The 27,722-nt window shown below is 37.1% G+C and overlaps 2 protein-coding genes across 2 annotated transcripts; both read right to left on the reverse strand.

Moving 5' to 3' along the window:
- Positions 1 to 1,005: 1,005 nt before the first annotated feature.
- Positions 1,006 to 2,975, reverse strand: LOC127792421 (putative cyclin-D6-1). Its single transcript, XM_052322905.1, has 6 exons — positions 2,768 to 2,975; positions 2,556 to 2,642; positions 2,217 to 2,324; positions 1,871 to 2,069; positions 1,608 to 1,738; positions 1,006 to 1,497 (listed from the first exon to the last, which is right to left on the reverse strand). The coding sequence occupies exons 1-6, from the start codon at positions 2,915 to 2,917 to the stop codon at positions 1,126 to 1,128; spliced, it is 1,047 nt and encodes a 348-aa protein (XP_052178865.1). The 5' UTR covers positions 2,918 to 2,975; the 3' UTR covers positions 1,006 to 1,125.
- Positions 2,976 to 4,107: 1,132 nt separating this feature from the next.
- Positions 4,108 to 24,493, reverse strand: LOC127791525 (myosin-2). Its single transcript, XM_052321445.1, has 24 exons — positions 23,346 to 24,493; positions 22,486 to 22,587; positions 22,239 to 22,382; positions 22,001 to 22,151; positions 21,843 to 21,870; positions 21,437 to 21,605; positions 21,270 to 21,333; positions 21,114 to 21,127; positions 20,936 to 21,020; positions 20,366 to 20,469; positions 20,122 to 20,260; positions 18,673 to 18,791; positions 18,375 to 18,527; positions 18,200 to 18,289; positions 17,810 to 17,887; positions 17,201 to 17,359; positions 15,841 to 16,044; positions 14,363 to 14,568; positions 14,142 to 14,277; positions 13,438 to 13,567; positions 7,322 to 7,435; positions 7,137 to 7,246; positions 5,949 to 6,155; positions 4,108 to 4,900 (listed from the first exon to the last, which is right to left on the reverse strand). The coding sequence occupies exons 1-24, from the start codon at positions 23,805 to 23,807 to the stop codon at positions 4,445 to 4,447; spliced, it is 3,624 nt and encodes a 1,207-aa protein (XP_052177405.1). The 5' UTR covers positions 23,808 to 24,493; the 3' UTR covers positions 4,108 to 4,444.
- Between the last annotated feature and the right edge of the window lie 3,229 nt (positions 24,494 to 27,722).

Raw genomic sequence — 27,722 nt, forward strand, 5'->3', positions numbered from 1 at the left:
ATTTTAAATGAGATTTATCTCGTATGAAGAAATATTAGTATAAATCATCTTTTAATTAGAATGTAATTTTTTGTGTACATTTATAGATAATTTTAAATCTATAAATAGATGTACAATACTCTAAAATTAATTATAATTATATCACTTTTGTTATAATAATATTTGCTTAGAGATATTTTGATGTGATAATATCATTTTTGTAATAGCAATTATTTATTTAGTGATATTTTATTCTTTTTACTTGTAATTTTTTTTAATTTGATTTTTTTCATGTAAAATTTTATATTCAACATGGAATTGATGATTTAATTGCGATTTATTTTCGTTCCATTCTCCTAACAGAAGAACTCTCTTTGATGATGAAAGTGCTGATCATAATGAGATTACAGTACGTGGAAGTGAAACCAAGAGGCACTGCCACAGTAATTTGGTAGGTATTTGTATTTTAAGAGGTGTGGTATAAAAATAAGAAAGGATCGAGATAACAACAGAGGGTGTTGTGCAAAAACAAGTGGTAGAGATGCGAAGTGATATAAAGAAATGCGGTTCACTTTGAAAATAAGAAGCATTGATACCTTGGGGTACTTCAGAATTACCCCATTGACTTAGCCCAAAACAGCATCCCCAAAGTTACACCCCAAATAGATAGATCCATTTGTGGCGACCCCGATCGTCTGCCATTACCCAATTTGGCATGAATTACCGTCTCAGTTTTCATTTTTCCATCAACAGCCTAAATATGAAAAAGTTTAGAAGAAAAAGTTAAGGCAAGGCCAGAATAAAACCTCGAAGAAATTGAAAGAGACAACTGCAAAGAACAGTGCACATTGAATCAATCCAAATCCCACATTAAACTTTTCAGTCTGCAGAGATTTTTTCAATTCTACTTGATCTTGACTTTGCTTATATTTTTTTTCTTCTTTGCTTATCTACTTGATCTTTTTTTTTTTAACCCAGAAAGTTATCAACTTGATCTTGACTACAAAAGCTGAGAAGAATGAAGTGACTGGAAGTAGTTTTATTGTATCACTGTATTACGCAGCGCTATTACACAATATTGGAAGGAGGTCAGCGTGGTCTTGAGTGTTTTACCTTCTCATTGGTTTTGACCACTAGGGGTTTTGACTAGGCCAACCAGTCCAGGATGGGGCAGCACTTAAAAAATCCCCCAAACCGAGAGGAACGAAGGCAACTGTCATCGGAAAGATCTCGGCCTGGAAAAATGGACTCCGAGGTTAGCTTGGGCCGTGGTTGCTGAGGGTCGGTCCACTGCAGTTCGAAATTCATGAGAGGACCGTGGAAAAGATTGTCACTACTTGCTGCAACTGCTGGCACCTCTTCGATTTCTCCCACAGTCTTTTTGCCCACTCGATGTATGTTTTCCTCCTGTGATTGGACTGAAGACCCGGCTCCAGGTTGCTGAGCCGGTAGTAGCAATGCGCTTGATGCAGTTTTGCACTTCATCTCCATCAGATTCATGCATTGCAGTAGCTCCTCCTAAAAAGACCAGATGTTCTTCTATATCAATTGACATAAACAGTGGAGAGAAAGTAAATTAATTAATTTGATACACACCGGCTCTGATTTTGAATATTTGAGATTATTACCTGGCTTACAAATTCGCTAGATGAAACGGTCACTTTGAGCTCTTCAAATCGTGATGGAAACAGCTTCAATGAAGTAGTTAGAACCGCAGATGCCGCTATTATTGATGGCTTGAACTGAGTAAATTCGATCTCTGCCAATATGAAATTACGCTTAATAATGTAGCAAGCTCATTACTGAGCAGGGAAAAAATTCGAACAGAACATTGTCAAGAACCATAAGAAGGAATTCAAGGTCCAAGAGTTGTTTTCTCAAGGGATTAAACCTGCTTGACCTCTGATGATAATCTCATAAACAGATCGCTGATTGGGCGCTAGATTCCACGGCGTCAGGTTCAGCAGTGACATGAAGTATTTTGCAAAGCATATCGGAGTCAGTGATAGCATTCGCCATTGCAATGCATTGAGTATGTGAAACTCCATTTTTCTGAAGGAAATCCTATCCAAACGCAATTTTCTTGCTGTCTGTGTAAATCATTAATAATTAGTAATTAAATCATACGATCAATTCCTTGGAAAAAGGCATACTAATCCAAAAATCAGAAAAGAAAAGGGAATGCTAACATGTCTAAATTCTGAATCAAATGGACAAAAAATGACAGTTCCAATTACCATAAATAGATCAGCGTTGAAGGACTTAATCCTCATCTTCCAAGCAATTGTAAGGCAAGATATCACGAGAAGTATCGCATTTTCCTCATCAGTTGAAGTGACAACTCTCTGTCTCAGCGAGTACAATTCATAGACGAAAAACATTTCCAATCAGTCAAAAACTATCAAATACCATCAAATGCTATATATATTAAAAAAAAAAAAACTATCAAATGCAAAGCATATGTCTCGTTGTTGAGAACATGCATGAGAGAAAAGAAAATAAAAAGAACTTTGAAACTGAAACTATTGAGCACATTCTATCGGAAAAATATATAGAGTTTTTTCTCCTAAATTTACCGGCAATTCATGCCTTGAAATGAAGCGATCGAAGTAGTTCAGCGCAAGGTAAGGCACAAAAGCATCAAAATTCTCACACTTCGAGATCTATAAAAAGAGAAAATGAAATATTCAAATTATGACTTCAGAAATCCATAGAGTAATATATAAGAGATTAAACAAGAAAATGCTGATATATACAAATTAAGAGATGAAGATATATCTATTTTCACCTCTTCGATGAAAGACACAGCAAACTGACGGAAATTTGCAATGTTCCTGTTCTGGAAGTAGCCTTCAGAAGCCATGAACACTGACTCGACTGCGAAGAGTTTGCGGAATGATTGGAGTTCGTGTTCTTGAAGCGGCGGATCGTACTGCATTCTTCTGTCTTGTTTGGTTGTACGCCTTTTAGAGCTTTTTTGTTCCAGAGAAGGAAATGAATTGCTATTGGCGAGAATGATGAGAAAGTATGGTTTGTAACTTTATATAGAGAGGCTATATGATGGTTTACACTAAGCTGGTGATGTCGGTTACGCAGGTGTTCAAGATTTAGCAAAAAATTGGATATTGCCTGAGCGCGCGAAAATTTAAATTCTGCCACTATGCGAGCTGACTCACCAACGAGCATACGAGTTGTACGTATTTCGCCCGAAAGTATCAGCCTATCAGGAACGTAAACATCTGTTTCTTCGTATTTTTTTTGGCCTAGTGTGAAATTTGCCACTATTTAGGATCTAAGAATTAAATTGATTATTGTGATTTAAATGAGTTAAATAAATTATTATTTTTTTATAAATAGAATTTAGTTCTTATTTTAACACCACTAGACAATAGTTTAAATTATACCGTCATCTACAATTAACTTAAGTCTTATTTATGAAGGGTGAGTGAATTATTTTGTCCATTTTAAAATTCAGTACTCAATTTAATTATTAGGCTAAAGTGTCGTAACCAAATTGATACCATTTTTTTCACAAAAAGTTAATTTTAAAAGGACAAAGTGCCCAATGGACCATTATATTTTGTCTTCAAGGCCAAATTTACTACTTATCTTTAAAATAAGCCACTAATTTTTCATATAGGAAACTGTTTGCTCTTCATTTTCAGATTTAAGAATGTTTAATTTCTTGTGAAGTCAAAAGTTAATTTTACTTTTTAAAAAAAAAGTTAATCAAGAATTACCTAATAATGGGCACTTAAAAAACATCAAAATAGTAACAATATAATCTCTCTAGGTAGTGAACCACGTAACTAAACAATCATTGCAAGAAAATTTCATGTAATTTTATATTGTTGCTAAGTTTACACAAGTATTTAAAGAAATGCATAAGTTTACATAAATATTTATTCAAACACTACGAATAAAAATAAATCTCTTCACACATTGTAAGAATCTTTTTTTCAATTTCTTGTGACACACAAATTGACATTTTTTTATCATCAACGTCCTTATGCATGAAAGGCACAGAAACAAAAAAATCGTAAATTTTCATATACATTTTCACAAATCAATTACTATAATTTTAGGATTTTAAAAATAATTTAAAAAAAAAAAAGGAATAGAAAGAGAAGCATCAAATCACTTATTGAACTTTAAAATGTGTCAAACAAAATAAGCAACCAAATACAAAAAGAGACACACACATAAATATATTAACAGGTAAGACCTTTAGGACTACTCATCAGGTGGAACGAGACGGGCGAGATCTCACCTTTTTCCTGTACACAAGCTCGCTCGTAATCCTTTGGCCAAGCAACAAAAAGAGATGGTTTACAAAAATACACACCCTCTCTTCTCCACCAAACGTGTAAATGAACAAGATCGGTCCTATAAATGCTACAGGTATTGCGAAATCTCTTTCCCACTGCCTCAATATACATGACTATATAAACTAAAAACGGAAATACTACAACCCCCCTCTTCTGATTTTCTTTCCCCACCAGTTCCGACGGCTTTTCTCTGGTTCTGAATGCCCAATTTTGTGAAGTTTGGTTTTAATCTCCCGTAACCGAGACTTGTAATCTCTCTTCCATATCACAAACTTGAGTTTCAGCTTCTGAAGCTCTTCCTCTGGTCGCCCTGATTTGACCTCTATAATGGATTTGGCCTCATTATCAAAATCCTGCTTCTGGTGCTCAAATTCGTTCACTAGATGGTACACAACATCCAAACCACCATTAATCTCTCGCCCAGCTACATCTCTCCCAGTATTAGAGAACTTGATGGGCATGTTTCCACCGGGAGTTTGTGCTCCCATGGACATTGTATCCTCAGAATCATAATGGCAAGGTGACAGAGAACCATCTTGCCTTCCAGGTTGACCACTGGCAGCAAGACTCTTCCTGGCTGCATCCAAACTCACCTTAAGAAAAATATTTTCAGTCAGATAAGTCACGGATTTGACATACTCCCCAGTGATATGCCTTCAACCAGTTTGAAAGAACTACACAGGGCATTTTCCTTCAAACGGAGTATATGAGCAACTGATACTAAATGGAATCAATGAAAAAGGGCATGCGTTTCATTATTGAAGTTATTTGTAAACATTAGAATCCATCTCCTTCGAACATAATTGCAATACTGCCCAAATAATCTATTTTTAGACTTTTAGCTTAAACTGAATATTAGGTAACTATAAATTTGAAGTGAAACTTAATACTGAGCTCAGCTCACAAGGAAAAAGCGGTCTCGTCAAGGGAACTATCAGAGTACACAGGAAGTTTGACAACCATACAAAGTTTTACTAGCTTGTATTATTTTTGTCCCTTTGCATTGCCAGTGACCATTAATTTTGCACTGAAGGCAACACAATAGTCCTTGACTAAATCTGGTCGTTCATTGCAACACTAAGTTGAGCGAAAGACCTATTTAAGCAATGAACTGGGGTACAACCTAATATATTTATTTGACTCTCCCATAAGGATGTCCAAAATTATGTCACAATGTCAGAATAAAAAAAAATGACGCAATCATGGCAAGACTAAAAGGGGATTTAGAGCCTATCCGAGTAAATACAATGTTAACAGAACAACCACAATATATAGAGACGTTGCTAATGGATTCTACTTCCTTTTTTCCATATCTAATAAGTCCTAGTAAATCTTTTCTTCCTTCCTTGCTATTTCCTTTAGCTAAAGGTGATTTCGGATGTCCCAGGACATGCAATAACATATTTAAATTTGCTCGGACATGAAAGCCTAAGAAAATGAAGGATCCACAACTGATGGTCCCAAGATCTTTGTTATCAAGATCCAATAATGATGGTTCCTTGTCCAGTAGATCAGTTATTAATTTAAAGGAGTTGGCGAGTTGCAGCCATCAGTCAGCATCTTTCTCTAAATTACAGTTTCATATGGCTAGCACATAACCTTGTAGATTTACTTATGTCTATTCACAAGGGCAGAACTTACTTGTAAAGATACCATTTGCTTCTGCCACATCTCCTCCATGGATCGCATTTTTGCCTCATATTCTGACCATCGCTTCTCATATTGCTGCAGTTTCTCCCTCAATGCTGCATTCTCTTGCTCCTTTAACCCCAGGGTAGCTTCTGCCTTTAAAACACGCCTCTGAAGCTCTTCTAGAACTGAAGGAAGAAAGGTTTCTTGCAATATCTCCTGATAAATTTCCAAAGAACCAAAAAGCACAGAAACATTACTTAATTCTCTCTATTCCTGAGTTAGTTACACTAACTTAGATATTCATGCATTAAAAGCACCCTTACAAGCAGTAGTATATGGAACTGTACTCCAACACCTATAACGATGTTCCCTACATCACTGCACACCCACACTGAGAGAGAGAGAGAGAGGGGGGGGGGGGGGGGGGTGCAATTGACAAAAATAAGCCCCCCTAGCAGAAAGTTAGGAAGCCCCTCTTTCCCTCTTGCAGGATTATTTCAGCAAATAAGCTTGCCCACCCCTCTGCCTTTGTTCGGGAGGTAGCAGCAATAGTAACAATAGAAACAACACAATGGCACCCCCCTAACCCCCACTACACTCACAACTCAAAACATGACTCATTTTCAGCTCAATGTCTGTATTAAAAAATAACTAATCAGCACTATTATTTAACCAAGACTAAAAACAGTAACTAGCTATAAGTCTGAACGACCAATTAGATTCCCTTTGATTTTGGATGCGAACGTCAATGGAATATCTAACATTTTAGTCATTCAACCTACGGCATTACCTTGATAAACAAAAGAAAACTCTGTTTCATCCTATTTTCGGTCTTTATGGTCATTATATAGAGATGATTAGCAAGCTAGAATCCATGCAGCAGACCCCACCAAGTGGGATTAAGGATTGTGTGCTGCTGCTATTGTCTATCCTATATTCAAACTCTATTAGTTGTAAATTCATGCTTTGGCTTTTCAGGTTGTGATTCTCATAGATCTTAACCCAATTGAATGTTTCCTAGTATAAGAAAGCTGCAAGAGTTTATTATACATATTTTGTCTTTGGGGCAACCACCATGTGTGAGGGAGGAAGTTGGAACCAAATACTATAATGCAACTGTTTGTATAACAGGAATGATGCAACTCCAAGAAAAAGAGAAAGATCCTTGTCAATGATAGATATATCACAGTAGATTACCTTAACTTCTGCACTTTTCCTCCCTGGCTTTTGCCTTGTGTTATCAGGAATTGATTTCTTCAATCTCTTCTGGTAATTAAAATGGCTTCGAGCTAACCACCCTCGAATTACTGCAGGAAAAAAAACATTAGTAGAGGAAGGCAATTTAATAGCAAGGCACTTGTCCAATGAATAGCATAAATTACCAGATTGTAAATGGATGATTGCAGAGAGCTGCTCTTCAAGTGTTCTGCGAGCAGTTTGCTCCTTCAACTTTATTAATAATCCATACTCTGTTCTATGATTTTCACCACGTACAACTGTAAGATGATAGTAACTTCTATTACATATGTAAAACCCATGCCATATTAAAAATGAAAGAAGGCGGGATTCTTATTCAAATAACTCAAGAAATCATTGAACAGTGCAGTCTCTAATCCAAGATCGTTCTTATATCTTCATAGCCTAAATATGTTTCCAGACAACAGTTTTATGTGCTCCTCAATAGATGTCATCTGTTCTATTTGCTCAGAATGGAACATAGGTATAAGGATATTGATAAGTCACCAAATGTCCCAAAAGTTTAACCATTTGACACAGACAACATGAAAATAATTAGTCTACTGATAGGGCCCCTGTTTGTCACACATACCAGCGACGTAAAATGAAAGGAGACGCAGGGGCAGTTCAGGAAAAAGACAAAAGAGCAGAAGAATCACGTGCGGTTGGGGGAGAATAACAAACTCATGTGGCTGCAATAGACTAGGGAATACATATAAAAGGCAGAGAAAAGGAGAGAGATGTAGCTAGAGAACTCGGAAGAAGTTTTGGAAGAGAAGGGCCCTCTCGAATAGGCAATTATCTGTTTTTTTTTTTTTTTTTTTCCATCTGTTCGTTCATATCCTTGTAATTGGAGAATTTCTATCATTTTGTTATTGAGATTCTATTGTTTTGATATTAGAGCACTAATCCATGGGAGTGACCATCTCTAAGAGAGTGGGAGAACTGGAGGGAAAGATTGGAAAGTTACCATCAACAGATGGAGGGGCAAATGGAGAGACTGCAGGTGGGACTGGAATCAATGAAAACTGAATTTCAGAGGGTGCAAAATATAGAGAAGAACATGGCGGTGATGTTGGATTCAATTTATTGATGGCGAAATGGGAGGGGCAGGAAAAAGAGAGGAAGGGAAAGCGCGGTAGGGAAAACAAACCTCCAAATTCCTCCTTATCAACTGAGTTGATGCCGGATACAAGAGGGAAAAGTGGAGAAGTAGGCAGTGGAATTGATGAAATCTGGAGACAGGAAACACATTGTAGGCGGTTGGAGATGTCAATTTTCGAGGGTGATGATCCGGATGGATGGGCTTTCAAGGCTGAGTGTTACTTTGCTATAAACCAACTGATGGAGACTGAGAAATTGGAGTCCACAATTCTGTGTTTTGAAGGAGGAGCCCTTTCGTGGTTCCAGTGGGAGCAAAGGAGACGAAGGGTGAGAAGTTGGGAGGAACTAAAGGGGCTGTTGAGGAATTGGTTCCGGTCTATGCAAGAAGGCTCCGTAGAGGAGAAATTTCTAGCTCTTCGACAATGGGGATCCGTCAAGGACTACCGACTTTGCTTTGAGACGTTAGCATCGCCGATTGAAGATATGCCCAAAGCTATATTGGAGGGGCATATCATTAATGGGCTCAAACCGGAGATACGGGCTGAAATCATAGTGTTAAGGCCTACTAGACTGGAGAATATCATGGATATGGCCCAGAGGAATGAGGACAAGAATCAAGTGCTCCAAGGAAACCATTTGGGTTACAGCCCAAATAAGGTGAAGACACTGTTGAAAATGCCTCAGCAACTGTTATAATGTTGAAGCAGAATTGAAGATAATCTGGAAATCTATCTTACAGCTGGCTTTAGGAGAGGAAAAATAGGAGCAGAAGTAGCTAACTTAGTTGATAAAAGAGTTAGTTATAGTCCTAAGTTTAAGGCTTCTGTTATGATTTTTTTTTTTTTGTTTAGCTGTAGTTAAAGTTCTTCAGTTAATTAGTTCCTATATTTTAGGATATTATGGATGAATTATGTAGCAATTCAGTTAAGGTTTGATGTATTTAAACAATCCTAGAGACTCAATAAAATTGTATCTGTGATTTGCCTCCATTTTGTGAATTCCCTTTGCTGTGTTATACTTCTGTTTTCTTAGTTATCACCAACAGACACCCTCAGCCCCAACCCCTAATATGTAGAGATTTCCATTATCTCCACCTTCGAATCCTCCCAAAACTACAACAGTTAGCCAAACCAACCATTCTGATCACTAGCCACCGGAAAATTGAGCACCCCACCCTTCAAATGATTGAGTGAAAGTGAGCTACAAGCAAAGCATGCAAAGGGATTATGTTTTCGTTGCAATGAGAAGTATTCTATTGGGCATAAATGTAGGAACAAGGAGTTACAAGTGATGGTTATATATGAGGAAGAAAGGGAAGAAGAAGAAGAAGAAGAAAAAATAGAGCGAGCCGAGGCAATCGAGAATTCTGAGGAATTGGAAGACACAGTTAAAGTTGGAGAAATGGTAGAGTTATCATTGAATTCAGTAGTGGGGTTAACACCTCCCCATACGATGAAGGTTAAGGGGAAAATAGAAGGCCAGGAAGTGGTGGTCTTAATCGATAGTGGAGCTTTCCATAACTTCATAGCCTCATAGCTGTTGATCTAGTGCAAAAATTGGGACTTTTACAGACACAAACTTGAGGCTACAGTGTGATCATGGGCTCGGGCATGGCGATACAAGGGGCTGGAGTTTGTAAGGGGGTGACCTTATCGTTGCAAAATGTGGAGATAGTCGAGGACTTCCTGCCATTAGAACTAGGAAGCTCTAATGTTATTCTGGGATGAAATGGTGAGCCACACTTGGGGAAACACAGGTGGATTGGGGCTCGTTAATTATGAAGTTTAGAGTAGGGGACACGACTATCACATTGCATGGGGATCCCAGCCTTAGCAAAACATTAGTAATTTTGAAGTCAATGATGAAGGCATTCCGCGAAAATTGAGAGGGAGTGCTTCTAGAATTGGGAAGTTTGATGGCTAAAGTAAAAGAGGCGAGGGTGGAAGTCCCTGACAGTCTGCAAAAGGTGTTAACGGAATTTAAGGAAGTCTTTGAGGAGCTGTGTGGACTTCTCCCACACTAGAGGTGGGATCACACTATTGCACTGCAACCCGAGAGTTATCCGATAAGCGTGAGACCTTACTGCTATCCTCACCTCCAGAAAAATGAAATTGAAAAGCTAGTTTGGGAGATGTTGGCAACAGGGATCATTAGGCCGAGCATTAGCCCATTTTCCAGTCTCGTGTTGCTGGTCAAGAAGAAGGATGGTGGGTGGAGATTTTGTGTGGACTACAAAGCTTTAAACAAGGTAACTACCCTGATAAATTCTCAATCCCAGTCATTGAAGAACTCTTAGATGAACTAAATGGGCTTGCGGTTTTTTCTAAGTTAGATTTGAAATCGAGTTATCATCAAATATGTATCGCACCAGATGATATTCTGAAAACCACTTTTCGCACCAGATGAATTTATGGTGATACCTTTTGGATTTAACCAATGCACCCGCCACATTTCAATCTTTGATGAATGAGATTTTTAATGAGCACTTGAGACAACTTGTCCTGGTATTTTTTTATGACATTTTGATCTATAGTAAGAGTGTGGCAAAACACAAGGAGCATTTGAGATGCGTATTACGGATCCTAATAGCTCATTAGTTGTATGCAAATGCAAAGAAATGCCAATTTGGGCAGAGGGAGATCGAGTATCTGGGACATGTTATTTCACAAGAAAGTGTGGTTATAGATAGTGCTAAAATAAAGGTTGTCATGGAGTGTCCCAACCCTCAATCTCTACGCGAACTCCGAGGCTTTTTAGTCCTTACGAGGTATTACTGAAGGTTTGTGAGGAACTATGGCAAATTGGCTTAGCCGTTGACAGAGTGTGTCCGAAAAGATAACTTCTATAGGATGAGCTATCAAAGCAAGCATGTCAGTCGCTAAAAAAGGTTATGATAGATTTGCTGGTGTTAGCCTTACCTGACTTCTCCAAAGAGTTCATTGTGGAGACAAATGCTTTGGGGTATGGGTTAGGGGCAGTTTTGATGCAAGAGTAGTGACACTTGCTTTCTTTAGTCACACCCTAAATCCAATTGGTCAGAATAAATCAGTGTATGAGAGAGAGTTGATGGTGATGGTATTTGCAATGAAGAAGTGGAGACATTATCTGTTGGGGGGAAAATTCATTATTCGAACTAATCAGCAAAGCCTTAAGTTTTTGGTGGGGCAGAGGTTGGTCAGCTCGGAATGTCAAAAATGGGTGGTGAAGCTGATGGGGTACGATTTTGAGATTCAATATCGCCCAAGTTTGGAGAACCGTGTAGCTGATGCATCCTCACGCCTCCACTCCCATGTCACGCTGATGACACTCATCATTCCTCGAGTCTTATAGTTGGATCATTTGAAAAAGGAGATAGAGGAAAATAGTAAACTCCGACAAATCATTAAAGAGGTACAATCTAATCCTTCTAGCAAACCAGATTTTGCGTGGGTGGATGGTCATTTATTGTTCAAAGGGAAGTTGTATCTTCCTAAAGGCTCCACTTTAACTTCCCTGATGCTAAAGGAGGGTCATAATGGGCAAATTGGGGGCCATTCTGGCTTCCTCAAGACATAAACGAATCCCTGCCAATGTACGTGGGTTGGGATGAAACGAGACATTCGTCGGTATGTTCGCCATTGTTCAGTGTGCCAATAGAATAAATATGTGGCACTCTCTCCCAGTAGTTTGCTGCAGCCACTCCCTATTCCTCGACAAATTTGGGAGGATGTGTTGATGGATTTCATCAAGGGGCTGCCAAAATCAGCGGGAATGGATTTGATTTTGGTGGTTGTGGATCGACTAAGCAAGTATGGACATTTTATTGCTTTGAAACATCCATTTTTAGTAGCCAGTATAGCAGGGGTCTTTGTGAAAGAAATTATCTGGTTACATGGTATTCCAAACTCTATCGTTTCCGATAGAGAGAAAATCTTTGCCAGCCATTTCTGGGAAGAACTTTTCTGGTTGCAAAGCACTAAGTTGAGTAGAAGCACCTCCTATCACGCTTAGTCCGACTCCCAAACGAAGGTCCTCAACAAAACATTGGAGACATACCCTAGATGTTTCTCTTTCTCCAAACCAAAAGTCGTGGTACAGTTGGCTTCCCTGGGCTAAATACTGGTATAATACTTCTTACCATGTCTCCTCTAAATTAACTCCGTTTCAAATAGTTTATGGGTGTAAACCTCCCCCGTTGTTGAGATTTGAGAAGGGAACAACAGCTGTCTCGATGTTGGAACAATAGTTGTTAGAACATGATTTGATTTTGGAGAAGTTGAAAGCCCAGTTGTTGCGGGCGCAGGTGGAAATGAAAGATATAGCAGATAAAAGGAGGCGAGACATCCATTTTGAGGTTGGCGAATTGGTTTATGTGAAAATACGCCCCTATAGGCAGAAGACATTGGCTTCTAGGCCAAATGGAAAACAGTCACCAAAGTTTTACAGACCCTTTGCATTGGAGAAAAAGATTGGGAAGGTAGCGTACAAGCTGTCTCTACCACCCTCTTATGCAATTCATCCCGTATTTCACATCTCCCAGCTCCAAAAGGCTGAAGGAACAGTGCATGAGGCTACCACAATCCTTGACCAACTAACTGCAGAGCTGGAGATGAAGGTAGAACCAGAATTCCTACTGGGGGTAAGGCCAAACACGGGAAAAAACTTGAGGGCGCTTGATGTTCTTATTCAATGGAAAGGGTTGCCACCCCTGGAGGTCACTTGGGAGCCATACAATTAGATACTACATCAATTTCCTGAGTTTCACCTTGAGGACAAGGTGAATCTCGTGGGCAGGAGTAATGATAGGGCCCCTGTTCGTCACACATAGCAGCGACGTAAAATGAAAGAAGAAGCAGGAGCAATTAAGGAAAAGGACAAAAGGGCAAAAGAGTCACATTCGGTTGGGGGAGAATAACAAACTCACGTGGCTGCAACAAACTAGGGAATACATATAAAAGGCAGAGAAAAGGAGAGAGAGGTAGCTAGAGAATTCGGAAGAAGCTTTGGGAGAGAAGGGCCCTCTCGAATAGGCCATTATCTGTTTTTTTTTTTCTTTTGTTCGTTCATATCCTTGTAATTAGAGAATTTCTATGGTTTTGTTCTTGAGATCCGATCATCTAGAAAGCCAGTAAACTATCTCTTCCATATGAATCAAATAAATAAATCGCATATGCCTTACATGATTGCAGTGTTATTACTCCTTTCTTGAGTTCATGGAAGTGGCGACGAGCCTGATGACCACGAAATCGTTTCTGGACCTGTAGTGTGCCTTGCAGCACTTGTTTTCTTGTATCTTCTAATGCAGCTATCTATTAAGCACCATAATACGACATCAAAGAAAACACATTTCAGGGAAACAGATTTGATTAGATGAACTGCATTTTGATTACATCGAAGTTCAGCAGGTTTAGATACTTCTTAGGTCACTCCTCCCTACAAACACTGAGTGCAAAAATCTCCGTATCAAACTTTATGCAGGAATCTCTTTCATTCCTTTTTTTCTCTTGAAAACTTCAAGGTTTTTCATGACAATAGAAAACTCACAGGTGATCTCAAATAAGTAGGTTCTGTCCCAGTGATTTTCATAATTTGAGTGATTTTCCTGCTATTTATCATGCTGCCAATGTCTAATGCAAAATTGACCAATGTCATGACAAAATTGGACTCTCTTATAGTTTTCTGGTGCAAAGAATTCAATTTCTGATCAGCAATTTTTCCAGAGTCCCCCAAATTTCTTTACCCTTTTCAGGTTAAAGCGAAAGTAGTGGATTACCAACCAGCAAGGAGCATATTCTTGGGGTAATTATCAGCAAAACTATCATCTCACTAAACTCTCAAGGACAAAAACAACTTTAAGTTCCTCTAAATGGAATTTGAACTCACCTGCCCTGTTCTAAAATATAATTTTGTATAACCAACTTGGTACATATCAGGAAGAACATCAAATTGTTGCAGAATGGCAACTGATATGCTTAGTGGATCTTGACATGCATTATCCTCCGCAAGAAGGAATCCATACCTGAATTCATACATATGTTTTCAAAGTTCCTCAGAGTAAAGAAGAAAAAATCATTAAATGACTAAAGCAGAGTCTCATACTCCACCTTCTAGCAAAATCTTGATGTGTCACTCGTGTAGGATAGCCAGATCGTGAGATCCGGACAACCTCCAGAACCCCACAACACCTAAGTTGCTCCAAGACCAGATCCTTCTCAAAAATACCAGGAAGGTGCTTACTATTTGGTTTTATGCAACGAATAAAATGTGGCATGGATGTCTCTAGCTGCTGTATTAATTTGAATAGTTGACCCTATAATCACAGCAGAAAGTCAAATTTCCACAACAAAAATGGTTAAATAAGCATGTCATATCAAAACAAAAGACAAAAATGCAAGATATCAATATATCAGTTACTTTATTATTAAATTATAATATGTTCATGTTACAAGAATGAGTAGAGAAACAAAAAGGGCATCACCATTAAACAGAAAGAACCAATTGCAATAACACTTTCACCAAAAGACTTCTGTGCCAACAAGAGTATTTGAAAATAAGCACTAGTATTAGATCTCATAATCTTCACTTATTTTTTCAAATATAGGTGGGATCATTTCAGAGATTCTTTTTATTCCCTAAAAAGAAAAGTACAGATGCAACAGTAAACACATATTGAGATAGCGTTTCCAAAACCTATATTGTCCAATGAAGTTCCCATACAACCCCCATTCAATAAACATTTTCAAGTGTCTAATTTATCAAAATTTAGAATCATAAAAAAATGAAAACACAAAAAGAATCCATGCTCAAAACTTCTAATCATATTGATCACTAGAAAATATCAAAATTAAGATAAAAATGATAAGAAAAAAGACAGCTATTTTATAAGTATGTTGAGAGCATGATAGACAATTATGTTCAAAGATTCTTTCTATTCCCTGGAACAAAAAAGTATAGACACAATAGCAAACACATATTTGTTCCAAAAACCAGTGTCAAAAGAAGTTCCACTAAAACCCCATTAAATAAACATTTTGAAGTGACTGAGATATCAAATTGTGCAATGATAAAAAATGGAAACAACACAAATGTTCAAAACTTCTAATCACATTCATTTCTGAGAAGTATAATAATTAAGATAAAAATGATAATATTAGGTATATTTGAATGCATGATAGACAGTGTTACTGCCCTTTCCAACACTCCACTCATGCACCACACATGGTTTCACATGACAAACAAAATAAAGGTGCGTCAGCATGCACAAAGAAAAAGTGCATGGAAAACTTGAATACTGGGAACACACACATAGAATGATACTGAACCCAGGATCTCCTAAAACTAAAAGGTCTGATACCATCTTAATGTCACTTGTTCCCAAAACGTAACATGTTATAAAGGCAGAAAATAATGATTTATCAAGCATTCCAACAAAAGTAAAATAGAAAAGAAACAATGCCACAAAGTTCTTAGAAGAGAGTGAGTTGAAAAAAGTTATGACATGCATTCTTGTAAAGTCATAGTCAAAGCATATAATGGCCACAAATATTTCCAACACAAAAAGAAATGCCAATTGCATGTTTACCTTGAACTTTGTGGCAACGCTTTGCCTCTGAGGATCTAACACACCAATTTGGGGTGAAGAGATAGAAGGTTTAAAAAATTGGTTATGGATACTGGAGGCAAACAACTGGGGAAGCCTGTGATGGCATGATGAAAGGAGTTGGATGGCATCTGAGTGCAATGAATCTTTATTTTTCTCCAAGAAGCCACTTGCATCATACAACACCTGAACAATAATAGGCAAAAAAAAAAGTTCTGAAATTATAAGTACTGATATCCATAGAAGTCCAAAATCCAGAATTATCTAAGTATGATGTTTGCTCATTTATTGCCATAACAACTCCACCAAGGTAAGAAATTTTAAATGTTTCTCCAAGAAATTCTGAAGTGCAAACGTATTGCTTAATAAAGGCAGGACAATCTTTTTTTTTTTTTTTTTTCTTTTGGCTCCAAAGAACAGAAAGATAAATTTTCCTTGGAAGGGGAAAATGTACTTTTGTTATTTAACTCTTATCCAACTTTAGATAAATTTTCCTTAAAAGGGGAAAATGTACTTCTGTTATTTTAACTCTTATCCAACTTGTGCAGACATGACACTATGAAAAACGTTGTTGTAGTGTAGCTCAGAATGCCACCTTTAATTTGTATTCCAATTTACAGAAAAAAAAAATTATATTCCAAATTTTGTGATTGAAGGTAATCTTGTTGACCCTGTTAAATTAGCCAATATCTCAAAAGCTTAAGATATATGACCAGGCTGTTTGGATGATCTATGTTGCATGGACTCCTGAAAATTGGTGAAATACCTGTGTCCCAGCATTTGAAACTTGAGATAGGATATAGTATATGGTCTTGATAAATACAGTAAAGAACAAGAGCTTTCTGCCAAGCTATATATAAAACTTTTATTTTATGCCAAAAAAAACAAATTAAAACTGTAAGCTTCTCTACAAACCCCATTTTGTTAAATATAAAAAACACTTAGAAATACATAAATCCAACACGTATAGACAAATACACCCCTGACCTTCTAATAGAGTCCCTTTAACATAGGGAGTGAGTCATGAAAATTCATGAATAAATTTCTAAATTGCTCAAAAAAATTGCTTGAACCAAGATAATTAAGATTAAAAAAGAACCAAAGAAAAGGACATTTTGAATTTGAGACAAGTGCAGAAATTTTTTTCCTGTGTTTCGTGACATTGCGGACATAAATGTATGCTATTAATGAAATCGTCTCAAGTTGCTAATTAATAGTAGTTAACCATTAATTTCATCTTTAGTTTTCTAGAAAACAGTGAGCATTATAAGGAGCTAAATGAGTTACTAATTTGAGGTTTGAATTTCTGATTGGTTCCAATTAAAGTTGTTGAACAACTTACTTCTCCGGCGTAATGGTGAATACTAAAAGCTCCACCTCTTTCTCCTTTAAAGCAAGGATTACTGTTCAAGTGTTGCTTGAGCTTACTGGCAAAGGTCAAATCAGTGGCCTTGGGGAAATTCGATTCCTCATCCAACAAAGAAATTAACCCAATAGGTTTCTGCAAAATGAAAGTGTTGAAGCCATTAAGACTTCCACCCCACATGAAAGAAGTATTCTAAATATAAAACCCTACACTTAGGTTTCATATATACAACATATAATCAAAGATGGGAAACCTAAGTGTATAGCTTCAATTAAAAAGTTCAATCTGTTATTTTCTTTGCAACTTTCCTTTATTAGAAACAACATTACAAGAAGTTAATGGCTCGAATTATGCAAGAAAGCTTCATCAGGAAGCAATCATACTCTATAGCATCATATAAATATGAATCCTCCAATGGCCTGCTTATCAAAAGGAAAAAAGAAAATGAAAAGAAAAATCATGATGCTCCAAAAATAAGTCAGGAAGGACTCTACTAATATCAAACATATGACATGATTGAGGTTCTGTTTCTCTGTCCCAGGATAAAATTTATCAGGTGAACAGGACTTAAAACACCAGAAATACCTTCTCAAAGAGTTCCAAACACTCTTGGTTATCTTCAAAGTCCACTTTCGTCCAATCAATGCCATCCATTTCATACTCCTAAAGACAAAATAAACAAGTCGGAAAATTAACATTCTCAGACATTTAGTTTGCTAAAGGATCTTCATGGAGGTCAATTAAAAATATGATGTCCTCAAAAATGCCATGCAAGAACAGAAACAACTTCAACAAAACACAAAATTCCACATGAAAGTGTCAGCAATTGCAGTTCTCTGAGTGCATGAGTCATGACAATCAAATTCATAAATGAAATTATTTTCACTTGGGAACCAACTTTGAGTGGAAAAGAAACCAATAGGAAGAAACTCTTGGTATTTTCCCCTAAAGCAACAAATAGAAAGAAAAGCTCACCTCCTGCTCAAGTTTAAACATATGCCGATTGAAATGTTGCTGCAGTCTCTCATTTGCATAATTAATGCAAAATTGCTCAAAACTATTTTTCTGAAAATTAGCAGATAAAATCATCACTCTCTACAATTATATTGTATCAAAAACATCAATAAATAGACAAATATAACTTATAAACCTTAAATGACTCAAAGCCATAGATGTCTAGTATAGTTATTGATCTCCCACCATGCTGTTTCCCCTTTGCAAGCAACTTATTAATTTCTTGAACTAGCCAGTCGAACAAGCTTGAGTAGATGAATTTTGCTAAAGCATCTCGTGCATCAATTGCCTAAGAAAAAGAGATTTAAAGGATCCATGTTATAAGCCTGTTGTATGCAGTATTATTTGTGTGTGCATAATGCACTTGCATAGAGTATTTAGCAACATTAAAAAAGTATTTGGAAAGGGGGTGGGTTGGGAGGCAGATATCTGACCTGCTGCAACGTCAACTTTTTGGCAACACTATCCTTCCCAGCTCGGATTCTATGGGTAGACAAAGCTAACATGAGGTCCTGGGTACTGCAACCCATCAATCTAGCAGCAGTGGTCACAGCTGCCAAAAGAAAGAGGAAGAAATATGCTTAAGTACTTCCGGATGAAGATGCAGATATATTTCTTTTTTGAATTTATCCTCAAGTTATTAATAAAATTTGGCTTTGTGACTGAAAAGTCATGAATTTGAGTTGTGAAAATAGCCTCTGCAAAGAAAAGGTAAGGCTGCATACAAAAACAATCCTCTCCTGATCCTCACTAAGCAGGAAGCCCATGGCCTGAAGATGCCCTTTATTTGATTGGGTACTTTAAACAACAACGTATCAACCTTTATCCAACAAAGTGGGGTACTTACTTAAAATCAAAAGAATGACATGATTGGGTACTTTCTTAAAACCAGAGGAAGCCATCTGTTATCAAGGGGCTGACTAAATAACGGTTTAAAGCAATTGGGAAAAAAAAAAAAAAAATTGTGCATAGGGGCTTTTTTTGAGTCATCCGTGGATCAGAAGAACTACAGAGAAGTGCTGGGATTATGGTATTACTTATAGTCTTTAGATCCCAAATAACTTTCAATATAACAAAAAGGGATGCAGATCTTACTTCGGTTTGGCCAACAAAACCACCAGAAATTAGCAAATACTGTCAACATGTGTCAAACATATAATTTAGGTTACTTTGTTGCATGATTAAAATAGTTTGGTCGTGTAAGAAGAAGCCCAATAGAGGTTCCTGTGAGGAGAGTTGATGGCATGGAACAAGTAGTTAGCAAAAGCAGTAAAGGAACACCAAAAAATAAACTTGGTGGGAGACGCTTAGGTTTGATATTTAGCGTGTGGGCCTTCTTGAAGAGAAGGCAATGGATAGAAATGAATGGAAATTTAGAATTCACGTAGCCAACCGCACGAGTGGGATAAAGGCTTCATATCTTGCTGCATGAATATTTGGTTTCTTAGAGAACTACTGCTTCACCTGGTAATTCATTCAAATTGAATGTATAAGAAGTTCTACCTGACCTGGGCCATAGGCCAGCTGGCGGTAATGCTCTCGTTTGCATTGGCTTGACACAAACCGTATTAATATTATGTTATTCTCAAATTTAAGTAGTGTGTGAAGCTAAAGTTTTGAGAACAAGGTCAAATATATGCCTTAAAAATAAGACAGTTGAATTTGGAGCATCTGACAATTTTAATCTCATCCACCATTTAGTGGCCAACAGACTATTCACCCATATCAGCATGTATCTCTTATATTGCAGATAAGTATTCAATGTCCTCACCCAATGACAAGATAAAGAAACTCGAGATTGTAAAAGCCAGCAATGGAAATAACAGCACCACATAAAGGACAACAATCTGAACAGTAACAGTTCAAGAAAGAAATAAACTAACCTTCATCAGCCACTACCTCAACATGATTCTCATTGTCAATTACTTGATATGTTATGTTTCCCAACCATAACACTGCAGAGAGCATTTCAAAGGCATGCTCTTGGTCTTCTTTGCAAATTCGAACAGTATCCAAGGCATCCTGCAAAAATAGAAGTAGAGAACATAAATATAAATCTCATTAACTATATTGAACAAATAACCATGAAAAAGATTCAGTTTAGGGAAGTCTTAAATTTTAATTTACCATAAGCCTACGAAATTTCTGTGCATCATCAACATCAGCAATTGCTGAGCAACCACTCTGACCTAGATAAGTGAACTCGCTTGCTGGTCTCAGATTCAGTCTATCTGAAAAGTACACATGATGCCAAGTCAGAGAATAAGTTCTACTAGCTCATAAATTGTAACTATGTCAAAAACAAAGAGAACTCCATCCTGTATCTGAACAGAAAGGATCACAAATATCAAGGTTGCAGCCAGCTTCCATATATAGCAATAGAATGGCAATGGCATAAGAATGCCAAACCTAGGATCTCAGAAAACAATAAAACATTCCATAATTTGTATGAGCAAGACTAGGCCCCAAGGGACCACCCATCAGGTCTGGCTGCATCCCCCAAAAAATATACTCAAGTTTGAGTCCCATTCAGTCACCTGTCAAAAGAATATGTTTATAGATACCACGCCTATATTCCTTCACAACATGGTATCAGAGACCCAGCACCGGTCTAAGATTCCATCACTCTAACACCCATTGTTGAAATAAATTAATCCAACTTCAATAAATGGAAAAATGACAGGATGCAAATAAAACCTTTTAGGCCAGGTGAAGCACCAGCACACAGTTGATAAAAGATATGGTACGACCTTTCTCCATCAGCAAGCTGTACCACTCTTGACTGCACAAATAAGGCAGCACAATCTTTTAAAACGAGGTTGTTAATTAATATAACCCTGAAGGAAAACAAGAGTTTAAAGTAAAAACAACGAACCTTTTCAAGGAGAACTATTATTGATTGTTATAATTGATGGTCAACATCACATACAATCAAAAAGGAAGTCATATTAGTAGACACAATGGGAAAGCATTACAAGAAAATAGTTTTGCAACTTTCTCTTTAGCCACAGTGTCACAGAAACATGCTTACAGGTCTGGATTTGAGCACCACATATTTTCCCTGTTGCACTAAAATGAACCTCAATCAACTTCCCCTGCACACATCAAGATAAGTGAGTTGATCAGTTAGTCAACTGAGTCTTGGATGATCTCAAAATAAGTATCAAAGGATAGGAAAGATGTGTAACACAGACTCACAAATCGACTAGAGTTGGCATTTCTGGATGTTTCTGCATTCCCAAATGCTTCTAATATACAATTTGTCTGGAGGATTTCACTTCCTATCCCACCGCTGCCCCCACCAAAAGCAGCCAAATATTGCATTGCAATTTTTGCTGTTTCCGTTTTCCCCGATCCACTTTCCCCACTATAAGACAGGAAAAATTATTCTTGGGGAATGACATCTAGTGTAAAACTTGTATAACTTAAATCTCATGATGCATGGAAACTGGGCCTTAAAGGGACAGCGGCAAAAGGTATGGGAAAAAGCATCACAAGATAGAGCTTGCCTTCCTTGACACATGTAAAGGTACAAACAAGTGTAGACAAGTATGCATGCACAGGAAATCCCAAGTATACATGCGTTGGTAATGCTTTAACTAACCTGATGATAATGGATTGATTTACTCCATCTGCGAAGTCCATGAGAAAATAAAGAGTCGATAGAAGAAAACAAATTATTTAGTTATTAAGTATTAATGGCTGAAAAGCACTGTCTTTTTTTGTTTTTCCTAAACATCCTCCAGGTACCATTTAACTCACCTCTCATCATTTCATTATAGGCAGTATCTGCTATAGCAAAAACATGAGGGTTGTCAAAAAGCTTCTCCCTATAAGCTGTGACAAAATCATTTCCATAACACTGAACATCTTTGAAGGGATTGATCGCTATTAAAACAGGCCCTGCTTTACCCTGCAGGAAACAAGCACAGGTGAAGGGAGCATACATGGGAAGCTCAGTTTGATTGGGGAGGGAATTAAGTTATATAATCATACATACATAAATGATATCATGAGAATATCTATACTGAAGATTATGAAGAACCGACGGCTCATTCAAATAACTAAGCTGTATGAGATCATCCACACCCTCTAGGATATCTGGATTTGCAGGTAAGAGCTCTCCAGTTGACACATTCACAAGCTGTAGTGATAACACAGTATAAGTTCCTTTACAGTCCATCTAAAATTAAGTGTTTTAGAACAATTAAGAGATTTAAGAAGCCATGTAGCACATATGAACTCACAGTTCCATCCGAAAGTAGAACAGTTGCTTTCTCCCTAAGAGTTGATTGTATCTGTCCCAATTCCAACTCCCCATTTGGAAGCCGACACCAAACACGAAGTTTCTGAAGCAAACCACTATTAGTGTAAGTGATTGACAACAAAATGAATTCAACCTCCCAGAAGACATGCAGTGTGAGCAGATAATATATTAAAAACTTACAAAGAAAACTATTGGGGCTTTTGTGCCCCGGGGGGGGGGGGGGGGGGGGGGTGTGCAAAAGGATTAAGGAAGAATAAAAGAAAGAAAGGAAACATAATCTTAGATTATTGTTTCGTGAGTTGACCATCTACCAAAGGTCCAGTCAAAACACAAGCAGGTAATATAATATACCTGATACCCAATTGAAATGTGAAGAAATTTAGGAAGAAAATTCAGTAGCAGAGTCTCTTGGGCGGGTTTAATTTTCAATGCCCAACAAAATAGCAAACGCAAAAAAGGCATAAAAAGAGTTATTCTTTACTTACAAAATCAAAAGTTCAAATTAAATTATATGCAAATTGAACTTCAAATATCCATAATTAGAAAGGGACTGAATTAAACTGAATTTGATTACCACACAGTCGGGAAGACTTTCAAAAGTAGGACAACAGTGCACCCAGAAAGATGAAGCAAGGACAGATTAAAACAGGCATTTTGTGAAAACAAGAATCCACCGATGGAAAGCTCAAGAACTTGCCAGTAACTTAAGATATTTCAACTAAGACCCGTAACGGATATTTTAAAGCACTACTAGACTAAAAACCCTACCAAAGAAGTTGAGCAAATAGAGAGACATAAGTGGATGTCAATAAAAGAAGAGAATGTGCTGGAGGCTTTTACCTTCTTTATAAAATAACCAATACTATCATCACACCCAGATTCCCGAAACCTTGGCAGAGAAACAGAAGGCTCAGCCGCCTCCGCCGCAGCAAGATTCGGAGCGCCTGTTTCCTCAAACCTCTCGTCATGTTCCTTTTCTTCAGACAGCATAACATATGGCGATTCACCGGGCAATTCTCTGTCCTTTTTGCCCCCAAAACTACCACGTCTAGGTCGTTTAACCTGACAACTTTTGCCAGATTGATTAGATGAATTCGTCGGAGAGGCCGTGGCGGTGTCAACCTCAAAGTTGGTCGGAAGCGACCGCCTGGCAGCAGGAAGGCGGGCCCTGGAAGTAGGCCGAGCCGGCAATGCAGGGGGCAAATCCCTCGGCTGGCCCTCCTCGTCCCTTCGTCGGAGAGAATCCAACATTTCCTCCAGCGAACTCCGGACTACGGACGACGGCGACATCGATAACATCATTCCAAATCCAAACCTGAACCGAAGAAATCAACCTAATTTCCACAATAAGTAATATCGTTGTCCAGTAGCGAACAATGCCGAAGGCGACATTGCCGGGAAACACGATTCGAAAACCCTAATTTAACCCCCGAAAAAATGAAGCCAAAAGCAACTGAGAGCTACGAAACAGGGTAGGGGAGAGGGCAATTGGAGAACTGAAAAGGCATGGAATAAGGAAGGTAAACCTAATTTTGCAAATTTAATTTTGCATTTGCAGGAGAAGATGTGAGGTTAAGTAGAGGAGTCGGTCCGGAGGATGTTGCAGGGAAGCAATCATTCATGTGTCGTTCGGAAAACACAGAGGAGGGAACTTTGAGCTGTCAAAACTAAACAGAGCATGTAGGTGTTGCGCCAAGTCCAAAATGAATTTCCTTCCTGTCGGAAACAAGACTAAATTTGGGAGAGACGGGCTGGCTTCCTCACTGTCAGCGCGAGGTACGAGACCCGACGACGGCGAAGACGGAGGAGGAGGGAAGGAACCTTCTCAGCTCACCTTGCCAGCCAACAACTGCCACGGCAAAAAGGTACAAGGGGGAAGGACAACAGGACGTGAAGAAGGAAGGATTTCATATCATTCAATATTATTCTATTCTATTCTATTCTTAGTGGCAGAAGCAAGAAACACAGAAATTATCCATCTCATCTCGTCTCGTTAAGAAGTAGCTGCTAATGCTATATTCTATTTGCGGCTGTTTCTGAAAGCCTGATATTATTTTGTAACTTACCGTTTTGAAATAAAATGGAATTTTTTTTTTTTGGGGGGGGGGGGGGAAGTAGCTGCTAATGCATTAACTTGCCACTTTTTTGGATGCTAAGTAAAGTATGTAATATCCTTCCTTCTATCACTGTTAATAATGAAAGTATTAATGATTTCGCTTCTCAATTGCTCAAAATACAAAATAGACTTTTCGGCCAAATTGTTAAACCATGTGCCCACGTAGCCGGTCAAATTCAAAGAGAAACCTCAACGGATGATGGTATACTCCCAACCATTTAGTACCGTCACATACTTACAGTTTTGAATGTGATAAAGGGGATTGCTTTTTTTTTTTTTTTTTTTGGAATAAGTGATGTTTTATAATTGTGTTTAGTTTTAATGATGGAAAATAACATTTGGTTTTAATTCTTAAGTCATGAGTCGAGTTTATGGTTTTCAATAAAAATAAATTTCATGTACCTTTGTGAAAATAAAAATCAGATAATCTATAATTTTTTATAAATAGAGATTTTTTTAAATAAATATTAAGATTTAAAATAATCTCTTAAAGTGTTTTTCAATACTAACTTTAAAATTGTTGGTCAAAATAAAGTTAAAATTGTTCTAAGCTAAAAGACCAATTATAACATATTTTTTAAAATATTTTCATTTTGAAAAATTATCTTCCAGTATTTCGATAGCTAATATTCATTTGTAATAAAATGATTTTTAATGCATTTTTCAAGAAATATAAAGTATGTATTTTGGAAGTGATAAAATTATTAAATCTCGAATTTATACTAAAACCAAAATTCTACTTTCATATTATTATGGATTTTGATTTTTTTGGATATTTTTATTGAATTCAAATGGGGTACTTTCTTATTTACATTTATATATTAAAATAAATGAAATGTAAGATATAAATAAAAGAAAATGTGAATATTGTAAATAAGTTATAATGTATACATGACATGGATTGTATCATCTAGATTGTATCATCAAGCTAATCAAAATTTTTCCCAAGCTGTCGACCGATGCTTATGCATCTGTTGACCGGCATAATGATTTTCTTTGAAATGACATCCATCTGTCGACCCGCCTACTCCCATCTGTTGACCGACAGAATGCAAATTTTGCATTTATCGACCGTTTTCTTCATTTGTCAATTGAATTTTGAATTTTTGCTCATCTGTTGACCGATGCCTTGCATCTGTCGACCTTTTGTGTCGCAGAAACCCCCAACGGTTAGTTTTTTCACTCACCCAAAGTGGCTTTTCTATTACCAACAGCAAGATTCGTGAATGGGCTCTCATAGCACTATAAATACAAGTCAAATTGATGATTCAAATCAACCAAGATAATTGATTTCAAACTTTCAAGTGTTCATTCTTTCAAGAGCTTAAGTATTTCATTTGTACTTTATTTTTCTCTCTAAAGGTTTTGATTATCGTTTGTATTATTTTATTCAAGTCTTATATTTATATTGAGAGATCTTGTAACTAAGAGTGCCTACTCTTAGATCTTCTCATTTTGTATTATTCTTGGTTTTCCTAGCTTATTGTACTAAAAAACTTGCTTATTAAAGTAAATGGTTGAAATACCTAGTTTGGTGCTAGAAGGCTTGCTTGTCTAAGTAAAAGGTTATAAATTCTTAACTTGTTACTAGAGGGCCTATCTAGAGAGATAAGAGATTTTTAGTGGATTGGTTGAAAAATTCTTAGTGAGGAGGTAAAATAGTAGATTAGGCTTGGTTTAAATCGAATAACTATATATCGTTGTGTATCTTCTTTGCTTGTGCTTTTCCTTTCATGTATTGCTCAAATCATTTCAATAATCCTTACTTGTATTAAAATCTTATTTTTCATCAAAAAGATTTTCAAGTTCAATCAATTTTTTAAAACAACCAAATTCACTCATTCTTGGATATTAGTGCCATTTCTATTCAAATCTAACAGTAAATAATAAGTTAGGGCATCTTGAACTTAGGAGGAAGGGGTTTATCCATAATTTCAAAAGCAAATGAAACCTTTCTCTTATGTTGCTCCTTTTCTATGGGTATCAGTATTTTTTTATTTCAGCACTTGCTTGATCATTTTCTCTATGTCAGTGATTTTATGACTACTAGAAATAGTTTGATTGTCCATTTCAGATTGATGCCTTAGTGGGACCACAATTGCTCTTTTGGCTATTTATTAGAATTTTTTCTTGCAAGGCTAAGTTATTCCAACTCTATTTCGAATGAATTAGGACTTTGCCTAATCTTTCTTATTACTCGAGGGACTCTCCCACATCTTTTAGTCTCAGCTTGCTTCCAAGAGAAGGCCTTACAAGGGACTATCTCACGTTTCTCTCTTGCACTGAAACTTCAGGGGAGGGCCCTATGGGAGACTTTCCCATAGGGTTTTTGCTAGTAACCCACATTCTGCATAATTCTAGAGCATGGGCAAAAAGGAAGTATTTGGGAGTGTACTATGAATGAGGGATGTTTTCTCTTGAAGAGCCTTGGTGTTCTTTTCATATTGCTCTTTCAATGCTTTATACTCATTGAGATGAATAGTTTGAGGAACTGTTATGGAGTCTCTAAGAGCCTTTGTTGGAGGGGTCTTTCGTGGGGTGCCTCCAGGAGCTTTTATCGGGGGACTCTCTTAGTGACTTGGAAGATTTGGATTGTCCTTGCTTTGTCTATTAGTTACTGGAGATCTCATGCAAACCATTATGGAAATCTTTGGCTTCTTGATTGATTTTTGACATATGGCGATAATTATTGTTGCTTGAATACAACAATAGAATTTAGATATTGAAAAATTGTCTTCAAACTGTCAAAACATCTACAAGAAAGAAAATCAATTGTATGACATTACACATTTTTCATACAAATTAATACTCTGATATTTAAATTGTATCTTTATATTCATAAGAGATAAGATAACTTTTTGTTAATAGAAGTGACTTATTTTTGAGGAATGAAGACCTATCTATTTATAGTTGAGCTAGGGAGTTTGTGATAAATATTATTGATATTATGAGATCGACTAACATTTAGACTTTTGTAGATAATTTTTATCTTTTACAAAATTTCCAAAAAAATATTTGAAATTATTTATTTGCGCTTCTTCAGTGGGAATACTTGGCCTGAAAGTGATTTTTCCAACCTCATGGTTCTCCTGAAACTCCTT

This window comes from Diospyros lotus, chromosome 15, assembly GCF_014633365.1.
Source record: "Diospyros lotus cultivar Yz01 chromosome 15, ASM1463336v1, whole genome shotgun sequence".
Taxonomy (NCBI): domain Eukaryota; kingdom Viridiplantae; phylum Streptophyta; class Magnoliopsida; order Ericales; family Ebenaceae; genus Diospyros; species Diospyros lotus.